The sequence below is a fragment of the Vigna angularis genome, chromosome 11, assembly GCF_016808095.1.
Source record: "Vigna angularis cultivar LongXiaoDou No.4 chromosome 11, ASM1680809v1, whole genome shotgun sequence".
Lineage (NCBI taxonomy): Eukaryota > Viridiplantae > Streptophyta > Magnoliopsida > Fabales > Fabaceae > Vigna > Vigna angularis.
The window spans coordinates 20,322,982-20,344,204 of NC_068980.1; the positions used below are offsets into that span (position 1 = coordinate 20,322,982).

At 34.7% G+C, this 21,223-nt stretch overlaps 1 protein-coding gene across 1 annotated transcript; it reads left to right on the forward strand.

The window, feature by feature from the left end:
• Window positions 1-18,475: 18,475 nt before the first annotated feature.
• Window positions 18,476-20,493, forward strand: LOC108332653 (lysine histidine transporter-like 5). Its single transcript, XM_052871302.1, has 8 exons — window positions 18,476-18,523; window positions 18,596-18,777; window positions 18,844-19,230; window positions 19,303-19,699; window positions 19,783-19,888; window positions 19,982-20,073; window positions 20,149-20,217; window positions 20,305-20,493. The coding sequence occupies exons 1-8, from the start codon at window positions 18,521-18,523 to the stop codon at window positions 20,401-20,403; spliced, it is 1,335 nt and encodes a 444-aa protein (XP_052727262.1). The 5' UTR covers window positions 18,476-18,520; the 3' UTR covers window positions 20,404-20,493.
• The last annotated feature ends 730 nt before the right edge of the window (window positions 20,494-21,223 follow it).

The window sequence follows — 21,223 nt, forward strand, 5'->3', positions numbered from 1 at the left end:
TAGTGGAAGGGCAAAAATGAAGATTCTTATGCTATGAGAATTGATTTGGTGACTAGAAAGTGATTCAAGAAGAGTTGGTGAAAGGAGCACACCAACAACAACATTTGCACTTCATTGAGTAAACCGTCAAGCTAATGACGTGAAACAAGCGCTTTTGAGAGGCAACCCAATTTTCTTACCCTTTTTACTTATGTTTGTGTCATTTTTGTGTCATTTGCATTATTGGTTTATGTTATGTATGTTGTGTTTGGTTGCATTTTCGTGATTTTTGAGTTGTAATGTTGTTTTTGTGGTTTGTATAAGTGTATTATGTTAGTTTTAGCTTGTTTTGTGTGTAAGTGCATTGAATGAAGGTGTAGAAAAAAAAATCATAGGGTGAGTGGCCAATCTCGCAAGAATCTGCATTATTTTCGCCTAGGCTAAACTTTCTCGCTTGGGCGAGATATGCAGAGAACTGGAAAATAAGTTTTGTTGATATTTTCGCTTAGGCTAAAGAAGATTCGCTTAGGCGAGAACTGAATTTGAAATTAAGGTGCTCACTGGAATAGTTTCGCTTAAGCTAAAACTAAATCGCCTGGGCGAGATTTAGGCTAAAAATTGGGGTACCCACTGGAACAAGTTCGCTTAAGCGAAAATATTGTAGCTTGGGCAAAAATTTCTACTGCAAATCTAGCTTAAGCGAAATAATTTTAGCTTAAGCGAAACATGTTTAGCTTAAGCGAAAAAGTTTTAGCTTAAGCTAAAATCTGATTTGGTACCCCCAATACTGGTTCTGCACATTTGTTTTTGTTGATTGATTTTGAGTTTTCTCTTGCTTTGCACTCTTTCACACACTTCTTTTGATGTGTTTTTAAACCTTTTTGTGTTGTTGTACCTTTGGGAAGCTTAATTTTAAGACTTCCCTCTATGTTCATGTACTTTTGTCTTTGTTTGTGTTGACTTTCATTGTTTTGTTTCTTTGCTTTCTTTTGCACATTTCTTTTAGTATGTTTCTGGACCTTTCTCTTCAATTATTGACTATGAGATACTAATTTTACTTTGAGCTTTCTTGTTACAGGATAAGATCTTCCTTAGGAATTAAAGAGTTCAAAACCACCATTGGTCAACCTTTGAGGCATGCCTGAGCTGAGAAACATATGACTTGAAGATTTTGCTGCTCGTGCAGCATGGCCTGGGGGCCAGGCCCCTACTGATGGGGGAGGTGGAGCAGTTGCGGAGTATAAGCTACTGGAGGAGGAAGATGTTACATATGAAAAGTGAAGCTAGTGTTCTACACTGTTGGATCTGCAAAGAGTCCATTTTGATCGGTTTTTCAGTTTTAATTTTCAGTTCTTATTTACTTTCAATTTTTGTGTTTTTGATTTCTTTTTGACTTGCCTAGTGGATAGTTCTTTTGCAATTGGTTTGGTGATTCGAGTGAATCATATGTTATGCTTGAATTGAATACAAATCTTTTGTGCTTGCTCTTTATCTATGAAAATTTCTTTGAAAATTTAATTGAGATTATGTGGTTAAGTTTGTTGAATAGAGGTTGTGGTTGCTTGTATATGTTTAGATGGATGCTTGGTTTTAATTGTGATCAATATTCTTGGCATGATGTTTATCAAACTTTGGAACCCTGAGTAAACCTGTGAGATGTTGTGCCTAGAGTTTATTGTTGAGTGCTATCACTTTGAAATCAAAGTTGATTTTGCCTAAGTTTCTCTATTTGAACTATTTGCTTGCTTGTTACAAATGATCAAGGCCATCTTGTTCTTCAACCTCTTCTACATTTTTAAGCCTAAAAGCCAATGCAAAACACTTGAACCTTGAAGAAAAACTTTCTCACCCTTGGAACCTTGAGCTTATTGAAAAATCCTTAACCTCCTTACCTTGAGTTGAGATGAACATATATGTTAGGATGAGTAGAATGATTTAAGTTTGGGGGAGTTTTTGAAATAAGGAAGCATTGAGAAAATAGCAAAATGAGTCAAAAAGAAAGAAAAAAAGAAGAAAGAAGAAGAAGAGAAAGAAAAATGAATTCATTGAAAAAGAATTGGGAAATAAGTTGAGAAGTGGTTTATCCAATTGTGAAGCAAAGAGAGAGACTAATGCTATATCATGAAGTAAATTGTTTTATCTCTTAGCTCAAGGTGCTTTGTTGTCCAGAAAAACTAATTTTTCTTCTTAGCCCAGCCACATTACAAGCCTTAAAAAGTCCTTGTGATGCTAACTTGCTTGTGAATGTGTTTGATATTGTGAAACGAACGGCAAATTTAATTTGTATAACATTGTGATAGTTGAGAGTTAGACACACATCCTTATACACCATTGTGCTTGAGTGAAACACTTTCCTTGGTGAAAGATGGTTCCATGCATTCAATGAAAACATCTTGCCATGTTTATTGATCTATCAATTACATCTATCTTGTGATTTTAAATTGTGAGCACCATGATTGAAGTTTAGCTTGCTAAGGCCATTTTATCTCTTGAATGTAATTTCCAAGTTGAGCAAGCATGATTGATTTTGTTTATTTGATTGAAACTATGCTTGAGTTGCTAGACTATCGTGATTGAATTGTTTACTACGTGAAGTACTTTTGCTTGAGGACAAACAAAGTTGTAAGTTTGGGGGAGTTTGATAATGCTAATTCTTACCATTATCTAAGCATCATTTTAGTAGCAAAATCAACTCTTCTTTAGCTTATTACTTGCTTAAATCCTCTCTTTTGTTTAGTTTTAGTATTTATCTATATTTTGGGCTACATTACGTAAATAATACTCTAATCCCTTGTTTTCTTTGATCTATTTTGATGTTAGGAAGATCCTCCATTACATTGAAGAGCCTCGGTGATCCAGGAAGTCATTGATTTAACAGTCATTTTCGCTTAAGCGAGAATAATTTAGCTTAAGCGAGAATTCGGGCAGTATATATACTCACGAGGCAGAAAGAAAACGGGTCTTTGGTTCTTTGGAGGTGCGATTTCACGTCTGGAGCTCATGGAGGGCGCGAGGAGCTTGTGGGAACATCTCCTCCTCTTCCTTTGGGTCTCCTTCTTCTTCCATCTTCCATGTTTGTAAGCTTTAGGGTTCTCCATGGAAATGGAGAACCAGATTCATCTTGTTAGGTTTAGATGTAGCCTATGAACTCTTGTGTAATGAATGATTGTTTCGTATTTATAAATGCCTTTTCTATCTATTACTAGTATTCTTGTTTCCGATCTTAAAGCTTGCATGTAATGGGAACGTTCATGACTTGATTTTAGGGTTTCATTGAGCCAGGGATGGGATATGAAATCTTGAACTGAAACAAGAGTCCTTGTGGGTCATTGAGCCAGGGATGGGATATGATTCACATGTTGTCTTAGATCCTAGTTCTTAATGCGGGTTTGCTTGTTAGATTGTCCAAGGGATTGGAGTTTGATAAGGAAAACCTAGGCTCTTTCACCTAAGGGATTAGGGCTAGAGTGTTTTAGTGGATTGACTTTAGTAAATTGATAGAGAGGAGATGAAATTGGTTATACACAAGAGTGCATTGGTGAAAACTAACCTTAATAATGTCATTTCATACCATTTCTAGTCTTTTCCATTTCCAAGTGCCTTCAATACCAAAGTCCAACCTTGTAATTACTTGTGAATTTATCTTTTTGCACATATTCTTAAATGATGAGTTGTTCTTGAGTCTAGATGAGTTGTTAATCGCACAATTTTCTAGTATTACGAGTCTCTTGGGAAAACGATACCTGGTCTTACCACGGTTTATTACTTGAACGATTTGGTGCACTTGCCAAAGAGTTTAACAATGCATTGTTGTGTTGTTGGGACTCGGAGAAGATTCATGGCCCGTTATCAGGAATGAGTTGTACAAAGAACTCAGTGAATGACGTGATGAATACGCAAGCCTAGTAGGAGGCTATGATAGACTAGACGAATTGAGGAACTCTTTGTTGGTGCAGTCACTGTCGGCGGTAAGTGTTTCCCGTTTTATGTATTTTATTTATTACATTTATTTTTTCTAACAACTTGTTTTATTCATAACAGGCTAACAGGAACAAGTGGATGACATTACCAGACATTGGTTATGCAATTGCTAACCGATATAACGTTATCTTAGTGTGTATGTCATACTCTCGAAATTATACTATCTTCCCACTACATTTCACACCACCTTCTGATATAACTTATTATCGCTTAATTTGTATAGGACATGTTCATGGATGTCATTTTGTGCAGGTAAGTGTATTTTTTTATGATTTCATTTTAAAATTACTTATCACTCAATTAATTATTGTAATTTGTATAATGCAGGTTAAGCTACAAGAAGGTTGTTCATTGTCCATGGTGAATATCATGTCCTCAACCCACTATTATCCTGAGGCACGAGCGTGATCATCTATTTATACTAGTAGGATGCAAGCATTTGCACAGTTGATGGGCGTAACAACATCTTATGTTGACTTAGGTGATTCGTGATATTTATATTATGTATGAAGATATGTAAAAATACACTATTATTTTTTGTTATTTAAGTACTTATTCTTAGTATTCGTGATATTTATGTTATTAGTATTTGTGATATTTATGTATTATTTATTTATGTATGAAGATATTTATACTATCAGTATTCGTGATATTTATATTAGTTGTTGTTAATTAACTACTTATTTTTTTCCACTTAAACATATAAATATTGGATCATCTATATAACCAATATAAAAGAACATGTAACTCAAAATGAAAACAGTAAAATTATAAGAAATTATAAATGTCTAATACAAATACAAAGGAAATATAAAGTCAAATAATACATAATGAGCAAAAGGAAATATAAAGTCCTATAATACATAATGAAAAAATGAAATACAAAGTCCTATCAATTAGACGTCGATCGTCTACCACGTACATGCCTCTGCCCTCTCCTAGTCGGAGAATATTCGTCGATGCCCTCATTAGCAATTTGAAGCAGGTCCACTGACACCTGATGTGCAACAGTACCCTCGGTCACATGACGACACAATATCAAGGACTATAACATTCTCGCTATTCGTCTAAATCTAGCCTGCATTATAATTATATCAAACAATTAAATAAAAAAGGTGAATAAAATTTAGGTTTAATAGGTTCGGAGGTCCCTATATTTGCGGGTTCGTTTTAATTGGGTCCTCCAATTTTGAAAGTGATCAATTGGGTCCCTAATTTGGTCAATCTGATTCAATAATAGGATCGTTGTTAAATGCAGTTAACGACGTTAATTTTGTTATCAAGTGGCAAGCTAAGGCATCCAGGTGACATCCTTCGTGGATTTTTAACATTTATAATTGTTAAATATATTTATTAAACATATTAAATTATTAAACATAACTTTGTTAAATAAATGAAAATATAATTGTTAAATATAATTATTAAACATATTAAATTATTAAACATATTAAGCAATGTTTCCTATTTTGGGGTAGCTTCTGTTTGAGAAATTGGGGAAATCTGCAAAGTTAGGGTTTGTTGCAGGAAATGGCATTGTGCTGGCATTTGGGGAGCATCGCTTTTGCGTGAGAAATTACTTAGACATAAGCTTTCGTTGTATAAAATTGTAGTGATCTATCGGTGGTTTTGAGTAGAAGCAGGTAATTTTTGGCAGTGAATCACGTGGAAGAGTTTCGTGAAGGTCGTTGGAGGTGTAGCACGTGTCCAGGTTAGTAAAAGTTTACTTCTTTGTATAATTTTGACAATGATGCATTGTCAGTCGTGGTCCCCCATGTTCGAAGTGGTGTGGTAGTGTGTTATTTATGTTGTTGTAGAAATTGGTGTTTAAAGTGGTCCCCCATGTTTGAAGGGTCGTAGTAGACCATAATTGTTGTTTTGCTTTATATTGATGTTGCAATGTGGTGCCCCATGTTTGTTTCTTGTGCTTTTTGTTTTGTTTAAGTTATGTTGTAGTTGGTCCCTGTGTTTCCTTGTCCTGCTTCTCATTTTATATAATTTTTGTTGTCGTTGTCGTCTTATTATTTTATAGGATATATACTGTTATAGTGTATTACATGGAGGATCATTTTGAAGTTGTTTTCCACCATGGAGGTCACTTCATAAACGATGGGCCACTTAAGTATGAGAGGGAAAGTACAACTCTATCTTTTGACCCAGACGTGTGGAGTTACTTCATTATAGTCAATGTAGTAAAAGGACTTGGATATGATGGATTTAAGGAGTTGTGGTATTGTGTAGGGGGGAGGGGTTCTGTCTTAGATGATAGGTTAGAGGCTTTGTCTGATGATAGAGGAGTCATGCACATGATGAACTTAGCTAGGCTAAATGGAGAAGTTCATTTATTTGTTGTTCACACAGTGTGTGAACCTGAGATCGTACACTCGTTAGAAAATGTTCCACATAATATAGGTGAAGAAGAAGTTCAACTTGTGATGCATGATAGTGATGATGGTGAGTGTGAACAAGTTCATGATGAGTGTCAGGAGGTAGGTGATGGTGAGTGTGAAGTTCTTGTTTCAGAAGAAAGAGCTGAGGAAGATGATGTTGTAGAAGGTCAAATTGAAGCTGAATGTGATGTGGGTGAGTCTGAAAGAGATGTTGTAGAAGGTGAAATTGATGCTGAATGTGATGTGGGTGAGTCCAAAAGAGATGATGTTGTAGAAGTTCAAATTGAAGTTGAATGTGATGTGGGTGAGTGTGAAAGAGATGATGTTGTAGGAGGTGAAATTGAAGTTGAATGTGATGTGGGTCAGTCTGAAAGAGATGATGTTGTAGGAGGTGAAATTGAAGTTGAATGTGATGTGGGTGAGTCTGAAAGAGATGATGTTGATGTTCGTAGTTGGAGTTGCAGTGGTGAGGATGCCAATGTTGATTGCAATGTGGATGTTCCTAGTATGGATGACCTAGTTGACTGTGATATCCAAGAAGAGGTAGGGCATGGAGTTGGGAATTAGTTTGGTGAAATTGAAGTTGATGTGCAAGATGATGGACCATCACAAATTTGCATTGCAGATAGTGATGTTGAGGATGGTATAAATACTGAGAATGATAGAGGTCTGTATGATGATAATTGGGAATCAGAAGAATTGGTTAGTGGAGGAGAAAGTGATGGAGAAGATGATGAGGAAGAAAGTTATGGAAAGTTTGTAACATTTACTATGCCTAAAATAATGGTGGATTACAAGTGGGATTTGGGCACTTATTTTGCTAACAAGCAAGATATTCTGGATGCCATAAAAACATATGCAGTAGAAAATGGGAGAAATCTAACATATGTTGAAAATGATAAGAAGAGAATTAGAGTGAAGTGTATGGGTACTAAAGGAAAGTGCCCCTGGATGGCATATTGTGGTTATATGAATGCAGTACGAACATGGCAATTAAGGACTGTTGTTGACAACCACACTTGTAGTTGAAAGCACAAAGTCAAATTACTTAATTCCAAGTGGCTGAGTAAGAAGTTGGAGAAAATCGTGAGAGAAAATCCTAAAGTCAAGGTAGGGGAAATTCGTGACAAGATAAGTAGAAAGTGGAATGTTGGTGTATCTAGATCCATGGCTTTTAGAGCAAAGTCCATTGCTTCAGACCATGTTGATGGGTGTTTCAAAGAACAATATAAAATGATCTATGATTATGGGAATGAGCTCTTAGCTCGTAATCCTGGATCCACAGTGAAGGTTATTCACATGCCCTTTTTAACTAAAAACATATTAAACCTTTTCGTTATTATTGATATGAGACCTTTAACAACACTGTCAATTTCAAATTACAGGGCTTAATGCAAGCTTTTGAAGAAGTGCTCCCTACAGTTGATCATCGGTTTTGTGTTAGGCACCTTTACGCAAATTTCAGGAAAAAATTCCCTTCAAAGAAGCTAAAGCGGATGATGTGGAAGGCAGCTACAACAACTCATCCACAAGCCTGAGAAACCGAAATGAGAAAATTAAAGGAAGTGAATCTCGAGGCCTTCAAATACCTTATAAAAATTCCTCCCAGGTATGATGATATTTCCTAATCTCTTGAAATGTGATTCAATTCATAGTTGCGGAAGTGGCAGACTGTGATACCCATATTTCCTAATCTCTTGAAATGTAGATACTGGTCACGATCAAGGTTTACCACCAATGCTAAGTGTGATACTTTGGTAAACAACATGTCAGAGGCATTCAACAGTGTATTGCTGCATACAAGGTCAAAGCCAATTATAACCATGTTGGAGGCTATCCGCCTTTACTTGATGAACAGATAGGCAACAAACCGAACAAAAATAGCCTCATTGTCTGGGGTGATCTGTCCAAAAGTCAAGAGTAGACTTAATAAGGAGTCCCAGCTAACCAAATTTTGGATTCCTAGGTAACCATAATATATTTTCATTTATCATGTGTTAAATAGTTTAAGTGTATGTGTACTTTCTGAATTTTAATTGTGTTTTTTCAGCTGGTCAGCACTGCAACTGTTTGAAGTTCGTCATGTGTCCCAAGTTGGCGACAAGTTTATAGTTGATATAGACAAAGTTGAATGCACATGCAGGAAATGGGCTATCTCGGGCATTCCATGTTGTCATGCGTTGGCTGTTATGAAGTTTCTGAATTGAGATGCAGATGACTTCATCTCTGTTTGCTTTAGGAAGTCAACATACGAAGAAATGTACTCTTCCATTGTGTATCCAATTAATGGTCAGAATATGTGGGAAATTACCCCATATAATGATGTGCTCCCTCCAAAAAAGAGAATATTTCCAGGGAGGCCCAAGAAGAAAAGAAGGTTGCAAGAATGGGAGTTAGTCAGGGACGAAACAAGAATGAGGAAAGGTGGTATACATAAAAGATGTGGCATTTGTGAGGAGCTGGGTCACAACAGAACTTCTTGCCAGAAATCAACCCAAGATGGTGAAGTCAACCCTGACCAAACCCAACAAATGAAGAAAACATACCATCATCAAATCAGTCTTAAGCAAGCAAGCTACAACCAATTCTGATGTTTACTAGCACAATTGCAGCAGTCGCTTTTTGTACCTTGTAATGATGTAAAAAATTCTGATGTTGAACCTTTTCTGATTAATACCAGTTTGCTGTAATGTCAACTTTGCTTTTATGGAATGTTATCTTTGCTTTTATGGAATGATTCATACCAGTTTGTTGTAAGCTTTTGTTATTTAAGAAGTTTTGTCTTTAGCTTCCTGTGTTTGTAGTGATTACTTCTTTAAGAAGTTTTTTTATCTCTGTGTTTGCAACACAAGGAATAACTTAGGGTTAATGGGATGACCTGATGAGTGTAATTTAAAATGTCAGCAGCTCATAACTCAAAGCTATCAAATGTAAAGCTGAAGCCAATAATATCTCAGCAATTTATCTGTGGTCTAAACAGGATAACAATGCTGTAATTTAGCATTATAACAATGAAACTGCTTATTCTATAAATTGAAACTACTTATTCTATAAAGATGATTTAGCATTATATGGACTAAATTTATATGGACTGTATACATTCAGCAGTAATTTAGCAGTAATTTTGTACACAGTATAAAGATAATTTATAAAGTAATTTAGCAGTAATTTATAAAGTAATTTATATGGACTGAATTTATATGGACTGTATAATTCAACATTATATGGACTCTATAAAGATAATTTAGCAGTAATTTTGTACACAGTATATGGACTGAATTTATAACAACTCTTCCATTTCATTCATTTCATTAATTTCATTACAACAGACCAAACCTACAACAAAGTTACAAGAAATCATCCTTTCCTCATCAACATTGAAACTAAAACTATTTGTATTACACATAAAACAGACACCAACAACATCACCTTCATCCACTTTTGAACAATGAAGACTGATTTTTGTAAATTCAGTATCATTTTCCTAGTACTATCCATGTCTTCACTCTTCACCCGTGTTTCTTTCTTTCCTTCACTGTTGAACAAGCTTCCCCTTTCGTCACCACCAATATCATTGCACCATTTGAAGAAGTTGCAACCACTTTCTTCACCATCATTCTGTAAAGACAACATTCAACTTAATTAGGGAGTATCACCTTCTTCTCACAAACAGTACCAGAACTTAATTAGGTTGAGTTGAATCTAACATACCTTATACTTGGAGCATCCCCAAAATTGCTTGCCCCAATTCTTCATAGTTTGAGCAGTTCTCACCACACAACTTTGACCACAGTAGCAGATCGGTGAAGGCGTACCATTTTCCTTCCGCTTGGCACTACAACTCGATGAATAGCAAGAGTGCTCCTTCGACATTGTCTTCGAACAACAACAACCACAAGCACTACACCCAGCCGCGTCGTAGAACTACAAGCTCGACCTCCTATCACACAGCAGTAATTTAGGGATTTGACCTTCAAATACAACCACGAGCCCTAATTTCTCTAATTTCCCCAATTTCGCAGATTTCCCCAACTTTGAAGACACGAGCTACCTGACCCCAAAATAGGAAACATTGTTTAGGTTTGGTTTAATGAGTTATAATTAAACCACGAAAATTCATTTAGCTTTTATTTTATTTGTGAATAATATAAAAATGTTATAAATCCACCTATACAGCTCAAAAGGATGCCACCTAGATGCCTCAGCTTGTCACTTCATAACAAAGTTAACGTCGTTAACTGCATTTAACGAAGATCCTATTATTGAATCTGATTGACCAAATTAGGGACTCAATTGATCACTTTCAAAATTGGAGGACCCAATTGAAACGAACCCACAAATATAGGGACCTCCAAACCTATTAAACCTAAAATTTAATAATATAAACAATGAAAAATAACATACCAGGGCGCCAGATGGTGAAGGTGGAGACGGTCTACGATGGGATCGCGCCTCCTGTGAAACATCGGGGTGCTGTCTAGGCGCAAGTGTCGGTCGTGCGTCATCTGCAGCAACAATAATATAAGGATGTGAAATCCTCCTGAACCACTAAATGTACCCATCGACACACTCAAAAGGGGATGTTGCATGTCTGACATTACTCACAACGTGAGCTCTGAAGTGCAACCAAATATGATCAATGGCCATTGTATCTGCATCTGGAACCGCAGTGCGTGATCATGGAATGTCTTGCTGAAACCCAAATTGGCTCAGCGCATGCTCAGGCAAATGACGACAAAGGGTCACTAATCCGAATCCATCCATAATACATACAGATGCCGAAGAATGGCCGAATGCCCTGATGCCCCTCATACGGATGCCATAAAACTCCACTGTATGTCAACGCATCCAAATGTGACCGAATCTCCGCGAGGGTGGAACTCTGCCTAGGGCTCTGCCACCTCATGCCACGTGGTGTGGTATCATGTAAGAAGTCACCAACCGCCTCCTTCCCATGCCAGGGAAATGTTCGTATATCCAACTCTAAAAAACTAATTATTCAATTAAATTTCATCCATCTTCGAACATGGAAATAAATACATGAAATAAATGTCAAAGTTATAATTGTACCTAAAATAGAGTCAAATATCCAACCATCTGCTTTGTGGAGGCGAGACTCGCATCCCCGAGATGCTCGTACAGATGGGCGAGTGCTACAACGCCCTAAGCATATCTGCCACACACGTGTACGTCTATAAATAACAATAATTAAGACATGCGTATAGAATTGGCACTCTTATTTTCAAAAATCGTGCATCCTACTAGATGCAACAAATATGCTATGGCAGCATAGTCCCAATGTTGCGATTCACACCACTGAACATATATCTCTCTAAGCCAGCTAGTCTAACTTTTGAACCACGTGCGTCCTCCATCTCAGCACCAGTTATGCCACCATCAACGCCGAGCAGCTACACAAGGGTTGTACGAGCCTCCTCAAACTCCAACTCCTCCAAATCACACATTTGTCCCATCATGGGCAGGCGAAGTAATGTCGAGACGTCATCAAAGTAACCGACATCTCCCCTATAGGCAGATGGAAACTACTGGTCACAAAATGCCACCTCTCCATGAATCCGAGGAGTAAGCCCTTATCAACGTAATCATAACAAATCTCTATGAGAGGCATCAAACTAGAATTCAACACAATATGTTGAATTCCCTCGTGGCATGGTCCTAACTTATTTCAGTATGTCCCATCGATCCTACACATCAATATTTAATAAAATTTATATTAAAAAAAATATAAAATAAATTTTATTTTTGCACTCACCGAACCATGTGAAATAGCATAAGCTACATGCTGAACATAGTGCGTCAACAATGAACCATCACGTGGACCTCCAGGAAATCCACCGACATCCTCCTGTATGTCATGAACATCTGCATGCTCCTCCTCATTGTCATCATCGTCAGGGGCCTCAAATGCATTCTCCTGACCATGAGTCTCATACGCCTCATATGTCTGCTCTTCAAAGGCTCGTTTCTCAACATAAGGGTCATCCTCAATAGGAGTTGCACTCCTTCTATGAACGGAAGAGGTAGGTCTTTTCCGAGTTTCGCCCTGCGCCGAACTCTCTCCTCGAGAACTAAAAGATGCTCCGCGTGTTCTTGCCATTTTTGACAAAAATTATAATTATTTCATTCATAAAACCTCTGAATCGTCAAAAAACATAATTGATTTTTATTCTTTCTTGAGGTTAAAGGGTGCAAGAGGCTATAAGGCACAATTCATGCATCATTACAATTAAAATATGTTCTGAATCCACTTGGCTAATAGTTGGAAGAACAATCACATATTGATATATTGGATTGAGCTTTTAACTTTGAACATTAAGTTGTGAGACTAATTGCAGCATCTCTGTTCCATGGATTGACTTTGTGCTTCTAACATTCTATATTTAGTATTGAAGGAAAAAAAAACCCCAAAAGGCCGAAACGGATGTGGGATATCTGTTTGGCCTTCAACGGATCTCCCACATCTGTCGCCGGAAGTCGGATATCCGTTGAAGGCCAAACGGATATCCCGCATCCGTTTTGGCCTTCGTAGGGTCTGTTCATGCGGCACACAATCGAACCAGCGGCAACAACACTCCATAAACATTGACAAAACATCACATATTCAAAGCACACAAACAATAATAAACCCTAAATTAAACTATCTAACATAAAAAAGGAAGAGAATGGTGAAAAAAAACCAACCTGAAGAAGACGAAAACAAGCTGTAAAGGAACTCGATCCAAGCTCTTCCTTGACGCTCTGGACGCTCCTCCACACCACAGCGGCAATGAAAGCTTTCAAACCAAAAGAAAAACGGGGAAGAAACAAAGAAAGGAAAGGAAGCGAGGAGGTGAAACGAAAATGGGGAAAGGGGAAGAGAGTTCCGTGGGTGCTGGGAAAGTAAATAAGGATTAGGGTTTCAAATGATTTAAAATAGGGTAAAAGTAAAAAACTTTTAACTTAAGGATATAATTGGAATTAAAATAATGTGGGGAGGTGGAGGAAGTATACGGTGGTGGTGAAGGGAGCAACACTCTCTTGTTGAACAAAGCATATAAGATCCAGAAAAATGGGAGTCTTAAAGATAAAGTAGTTTTGAGACTTTGGTATTTGTTTGAAAATTAGTGTGCTTTAGTTTACATTTTTGTTAAAACATAATTATTATGTTATTTCTTTTATTTTATTTATATTTTTGCCTAGGGGTAAAATGGTCTTTTACCTTTTATGAATTAGGTGTAAGAAATTAAAGATTTATATTATAATAAGAGATAAAATATTAAAGATATAGTTTAGTTGATTTATAAATATTACTATATAGAGAAATGGGCGGATTGTGTTTAGAAACCCTAGAAATTCAAAATCAAAGAGAAAAGAATAGGACATAGACGTTTGAAAGAAAAGAAAAAGAGCAACAAAAAACTCTTAGTGGAAAAGAAGATTAGTGGTATTTTGAAAATATAGATAAAGCATTAAAATTGATCAAGGTACGAGAAAACTTTGTTTATTGTATAATGAATATGAATGTATGTTTGATTTTGTTTTGTTCATTTGTGTAATTGTAATTTAACTTGAATGCTTTATATCATGATGGAATGTTTTGTTATGGTTAAATGAATATGGAATTTCGATCAATTTTTTTCATGCATGGATCAATTGCTTTAACCGATAAACATTATGTATTATTTTGTTAATAATCAATATAATTTATGTAATTAAATTCTAGACGAGTTAGAGGCTAGGGTTCATTTTAATGATATTAGAGATATAATAATAGTCATGGTTCTATTTAATTGCAATTAATATCAAGATTATGGTAATTATAATTAGAAATTTATTTGCATTTTATATTCAATGTCAATTGTTTTAATTAATTGGGCTCCAATTAAAAGTTTCAATTTAAAATTGTTGACAATAATTAATAAAACTAAATCGTAAAGGAAGAAAGAGACAAAAACAATAACTATAATAATTATTATTATATTAATGAGCATATAACAATTTATAATAATTATTTTTATAATAATGAGAATAAAATTATTGTGGTTTATGTAGCTATTAATGGGAATGGAATTCGAATTGGAATTAGAAATAAAATTAATTGAAAATAAAATTGGAAATAAAAGTAATTGGGTTAGAAAAAGAAAATAACGAAGTTTTAATGATTAATTAAAATAATAAAAATGCTTCATTATTTTTTAGTTGAGAATGATATTTATTTCTTTGTTTTGTAATCTATTGATTGAGTGGAATCCATGAGGAGTTCGTTGAATACACTATGTGTTTGAATGAGATTTTAGATAGTGACAAATGAATAAGGTTAGGTAAGGAATGAGAATAGTTATTCTGTGTAGGGATGACAACAAAATCTGCACTCGCGGATATCTGTAGATAAAATTCGTGACGGATAATTAATATCCACGGATATTTCTTACACGCAGGTTGCGGGTAGCGGATATTTTAATATCCGCTTATAAACGGATTGAGTACGAATATTATACTATTTGTATCCGCGGATATCTGTTACCCGCAAAAAATAAAAAATAAAAATTTAATTTATATTTTATTAAGTTAAATTAACATTAATTTATATTTTATAAGATTAAATTTAATTAAAATTAAATTTTAAATTATATTTAATTTAATTTAATTTATATTATATTTTATATATTTTTTGTAATTTTATTTTAATATTTTATAAAACTATATTTTTTTAAATATTTGCAGGTATCCATGGATTTTAAAATATCCGCGAATATTTTTTAAACGGATATCTGTGCGAGTAGCGAGTCGGGGAACGAGTGGATTTCTTTTTATCGGGTCGTGTGTTGCGAGTAGGCACTATTTGTACCCGACCCGACCCGTTGACATCCCTAGTTGTGTGTACGGTCATGTTTGACTTATGGTTAAGATTAAAGCATGAGTGAATGTTGGGATGTACCTGAGTAAGTTGTTGATGAGCATGAGAGTGGAGGATAGATCTACTCGCTATACTTAGTAAATCCTGATTTTTATCCACGGACAGGTTTCGGTTGTTCATGTATTGAACCTTTCTTGTGTGGGGGAGATGGTGGCTTCCTTGTCCTTTTATGGCAGGAAGACATGTTCCTTAGTTGGGTTGTGGAACTACTCGAGTAGATCTACAGGGGAGGCTACAAATGTTCTGTAGGAGAGGCTACAGGTGGACTGTAGGAGCGACTACAGTCGATGAGGTAAGGTACATGAGTATGACTAATTCTTTCCACTATGGTTTTATGGTCTTTGAGGAGACTCATGGTGGTTATCATGATGAGGTTAATCGTGATGGAGATACATATGTGGATGAGTATGGTGATGATAGAACATCAGGGAAATACTATGTTGATAGTAATGGTATCAGGTGATATAGTTGGCATAGGTGCTACTATGAGGATAAACTGTTAGTTTAAGTGTGTGATGTTAGTGATGATCGAGGATAAAGTATTAAGTATTCATATATGTTTGAATTGTTATGTTTTGAGGATTAGGAATCCTGTTATAATTACTTATGTGTATGGGGTGTTTGATTATGACTTTATTTTACTTGTAGCTTACCTCATACATGTTTGTGTTTGCGTTTGTGAATGAAATTATTGGTGATGATTGTATAATATGTTATATGTGAGCAGACGGTGTTACATATGTTCCAGATGTGATAGACTCGAAAGAGGATAGGAAAAGATCTTGAGATTTCAATTAAAGTTAATTTGTTTACAAGTGAGACAATGAAATTGTAGTTAAGGTTTTGAAACTATTATGTTTGAAATAAGTTACCAATGTTTAAAAGTTAAATTTTTGAAAAGTACATTTTCATAGTACAAGAAAGTTTGCAGTTTATATTTTTTTAATGCTGTGACATCTTAGAAATCGGGGTATTATAAAGCCAACATGATTCAATAAGTCATTTTCGCTCTAAACAACATCTCGTCTAATATAAAAAAGATTAATTGCCTTTAATAAATCTTCCAACACATTAGCTTCTGAGCCACTGAGTTTGATATAGAACTTTGGGGCAGCAAAAATGCTAAATGAACATCCAAACCCTCATATCCCGTCCATTAACCCAAAACCATCAGATATACAATAATAGCTTTAGCCACCATAAAGGATCCATGGACAACAAATCCTTATGTCGTATTTCTCAAATTGCAGGTTAATGAAAATAATAATATGTAATAAATACATTAATTTCAAAATAACAAAATATCAAATCTAATAATATAATTGTTTTGGTAATTTGTAACCCTTTTATGATGACATTCCAAATAGCATAACAGTAATTAGTGTTTAACGTGTGCTATCTACTAAATTACGTTTATCTTTTTTAGATATAGAGAAGAAAAAAAATGTTTAAACTTATTGTAGAGGCGGGTTGAAACAAAAAAAAAAATATTGCTTAATATATATACAAATTACATTATAATGACTTTATATCAAATGTAAGTTATAGAAGATGTTTTCCCGTTAGCATAACTTGTATCAAATATATATGATGAAAAACCTAATATTATCTGATACAGCTGAGCAAAAGTGAAATCAGAAAGCAACTATAGGTAATAGAGTTTACTTTGAGCATGTATTACTCTTTAAGCCAAGGGATGGAAAGGATCAAACTAACATTAGATCCTAATATTCAATAGTAGGTAACAGAGTTCAAACCAACATCAAATCCGAATATTCAACCTAAGAAATATTTTTCAACTTACTTGAGCAATCTTAAATCCACATCCTAAGAAATGGTTGCATTGATAGAGAGATGACTATTGCTCTCATCTTCTTGCTCTCACTACACATGACAAGGTAAAATTATTATACCACGGTCCTTTTTCATGTTCTTCCAAAACTAGAAATTTTCATCGACTCTCACTTTTTAAGTATCTTTTTCTATATGAGTCTAATTATTAATAGAGTCAAAATAATCTCATATATGGAATCCCTATTTATTAAAACACATCACATAATAATTTTTTAATAAGAAGCCAAAGTTAATAATTAAAAGTAGAAAAAATATGTGTAATATCAAAAAGAGGAGAGGAGAAAAGAAGAAGAGAAAGAAGAAGAAAGAAAAAGAAAAAAAAGGAAAGGAAAGGAAGAAAAAAAATCAAATCTCAACATTTATTAACAATTAGAATTTGTCTATCATTATTGATAGATTTATAATAGTAAGTAATTATCAACAAATTTTTATTATTATCAATGAATTGTGTTTATCGATAATTAATAATTTTTTAGTGATATATCTATAATAAGATTCAAAACATGCAAAGTAAATATTGATACTTAATGATCCATTTACATTTAAACAATGAATTGATAAAAATAGTAAAAAGAAACCAAACCATTGAAAAATGACTAGTATCTAAAATAGGTATATAATCATATCATTATTAGATGTTAAAATTTTTCATTATGACATGCATGGAAGAAAAATAGTATTGGAATAAATACGGAAAAATTACCTCGGATACCATGTGAATAAAAAATTGAATCAAAATGTATGATTACATAGTGATAACTATATAATAGTAAAAAAGAAATTGATCATAATAAAGAAACAAAAATAATTTATTGTACATAACATATATAATATCTAGAAATTAAATAATTAATTAATTATTTAGAATGTTAATTATAATATTTAATTATACTTTATTCAAATATTTGGCAGTGAAACGGCCAAAATCACAAGATATTTTTTTGAAGTTTTTGTGTTCATAAAAGAGAAATGTGAGGAGGGGAATTGCATGAAAAAGACTAAGCATTTGAAGGATGAAGTCTTGTTTTGTTTGGTATATTGTTTTAGAAGTGTTTGACTAAATTTGTGAAGGTTATTAGGTTTTAGCATTGATTTGTAATTTTTTATAAGTTTTTATGTGAATGCATATAATAATAATTATAATAATAATAATAATAGTAATCGGGTTGTCTTAAAGGGAGTGATATGTGGAAGGAGTAGGTAAATAAGGTAAAGGAAGAGAGAAAAAGGCTCTGTTTTTGCTTTAAACGTGCTCTCCTTAAGCTTCGGATCCCGTGACTGATCCAGCCACCTCCGTCTAACTAATATATATAAACATGGTAAGCGCCATTATTAACCTCTAAAAGAATAGCTCGCACACTTCTTCTTCAATCCAAAAAAACTTTCACATACAACCTTGGAAATGGTAAGTTCCAGTCATCATCATGTTATGTTAATCTCAGTGATCAAGATGTGATTTTGATTGGTGTTGTTTCAGGAGCACGCCAATGGGAATGTTGAAATGAGGTCCGCTAGGGACCCACATAAAGTGGAAAACTGGATGCCCGATGAGAGCGATTCTAGGAAGGCAAAATGGTGGTATTCATCTTTCCACAATGTTACAGCTATGGTGGGCGCTGGCGTGCTAGGGTTACCTTTTGCTATTGCGCAGCTTGGATGGTAAGAAAAGGTTTAAATTTGAGAGATACCCTTTTGTGTTGTGTGATTGATGGATGTTTTGTGCAGGGTTCCAGGTGTTATAACGATCGTAGTTTCGTGGCTTCTGACATTTTACACACTGTGGCTACTTGCTGAAATGCACGAGATGGCTCCTGGGTTGAGGTTTGATAGATACTATGATCTGGGAGTGCACGTTCTTGGTCCTAAGAAAGGGCTTTGGCTGGTGATGCCGCAGCAGCTAACGGTTCAGGTGGCCTCGGCCATTGTTTACTGTGTCACCGGTGGAAAGTCGCTGAAGAAGTTTTTCCAAATACTGTCAGTTCGTGGCATGAGTGACATCAGACAAACATATTACATTCTGATCTTTGTAGTCTTGCAGATCATGCTTTCCCAAACTCCTAACTTCCATAATTTGAAAGCAGTTTCTTCTCTGGCCGCTGTCATGTCAATCTGGTACGTTCCGATGTTTGCTTTCAAATTGTTAAATATAACGTCATTTGTCTGTGTGTTTGTTAATGCATGCAGCTATTCGATGGTGGCCTTTATCATGTCGGTTATTGAGGGTTTGAAGGGTCATCCTCGGAGTTATGATGTTCGGTCTCACACAACTGCAGGGAGGACTTTCGATGCCTTCAATGCCCTTGGAACCATAGCTTTTGCCTTTGCAGGTCACAGTGTTGCCTTGGAGATTCAGGCCACATTGCCCTCTACAGTAGAGAAACCTTCAAAGATTCCAATGTGGCGAGGTGTGGTTGTGGCATATTCCATAGTCATTTTTTGCTATGCAACAGTTGCAATATCTGGATTCTGGGCATTTGGAAACGCTGTTGAAGATGATGTTCTCATCACCCTCGAACACCCCTTTTGGCTCATTGCCATCGCTAACTTTATGGTCTTTCTTCATGTTGTGGGAAGCTTCCAGGTATTATATGTGATTACCTTCATACGTACATATACCTAAATCAAATCAAACGTTGTTTCCTTGATCTGTTTCTTCTTGTGAAGGTTTTTTCCATGCCTGTGTTTGATACAATAGAGACAACTTTGGTGGAAAAATTGAATTGTAATCGCTCAGTCATGCTTCGCGCTGTTAGTCGAACAATTTTCGTTTGTAAGAAATTGATTCTCTCAAACGACTTTTGTGTTCTTAATTGCTTCTTTTGATTATTATTATTATATCTATGTTCATTATCTGTTGTTGCAGGTCTGGTGGGATTTATTGGCATGTGCATTCCATTTTTTGGAGGACTTTTAGGGTTTTTTGGAGGACTCGCTTTCACGTCAACATCATATATTGTAATATCTGAAATTGTGTTATAAAGTTAACCATGCTTGAATCTGAAGCTAACAATTTTGAAAAGTTTGATGCAGATTCCTTGTGTGTTATGGCTTGAGGCAACAAAACCTAGAAGATGGAGTTTCCATTGGGTGGTATCATGGGTATGTTTTTTTGATCGTTAACTGATAAACTGATTGAAAGACGAGTTTAATGTTTAGAATGATTTATGTTTTTGAACTGTGTTACAGTTAAGCATCATTGTTGGACTTATCATAGCACTTCTTGCACCGATTGGAGGAGTACGAACAATTGTGGTTTCCGCCAAGACTTACCAACTATTTTCCTAATAGAAGAGAAGATGTGTGTTGATGATAATCATGTTATGTACCATTATTTTCTCTCATTTCGACAACAATTTGCAATGTACTTTTCATAGAGTTGGCTATTTCGCAAAAGTTTTAACTTGCGAAATTATTCGTATTTGTAACTGATCGTTAATTAGGATAAACAATTTTGTTCAGTGTATTTACTTTTCCATTTTTATAGGATACATATTTCCACTGTTTCTTTTATATTCAAAAACTTATATATATCTCTATCTCTCTGTGTCTCTCTCAATCTCTAGAGGCTTATGAAGATTTAAATTTTACAATAGTTTTTATCAAATATAATTGAATTTGGTGAACCTAATTGTAATTAATAAAAAGCTAAATCACTTAGTACGTAATTTTGATAAATAAATACTATCATTTCATATTAGGTAATAATATGCTATTTATTATATGATTTTGATATAAAAATACTTATATTAATAGTTAAAATATTAAAAATACTATTATAATAAATTCTTTTTACAAACAAATAATTTAAAAAAAATGTATTTCGAGTTAGGGGGTTGAGATCCCTTACTCAAAGCACTCTAAGTTGTCTTGAAGACTGGATGGGTTCTCTAATGATTCTCATCATTTGACTTATGTTATTTGCTCTTTCTTTCTTGTCCTAGCCGTGTGAGTTGGTACCTGTTAAAGTCACTCTGATACTCATGATTTTTCTCAATAATTATACGGTAAAGATGAGTCATCCAAAGTAATTATGATTTTCCTTTATAATCTTATAATAAATTAAGTCTCACTTATTAATTACCAATAAATGACTTTCATTATTCCT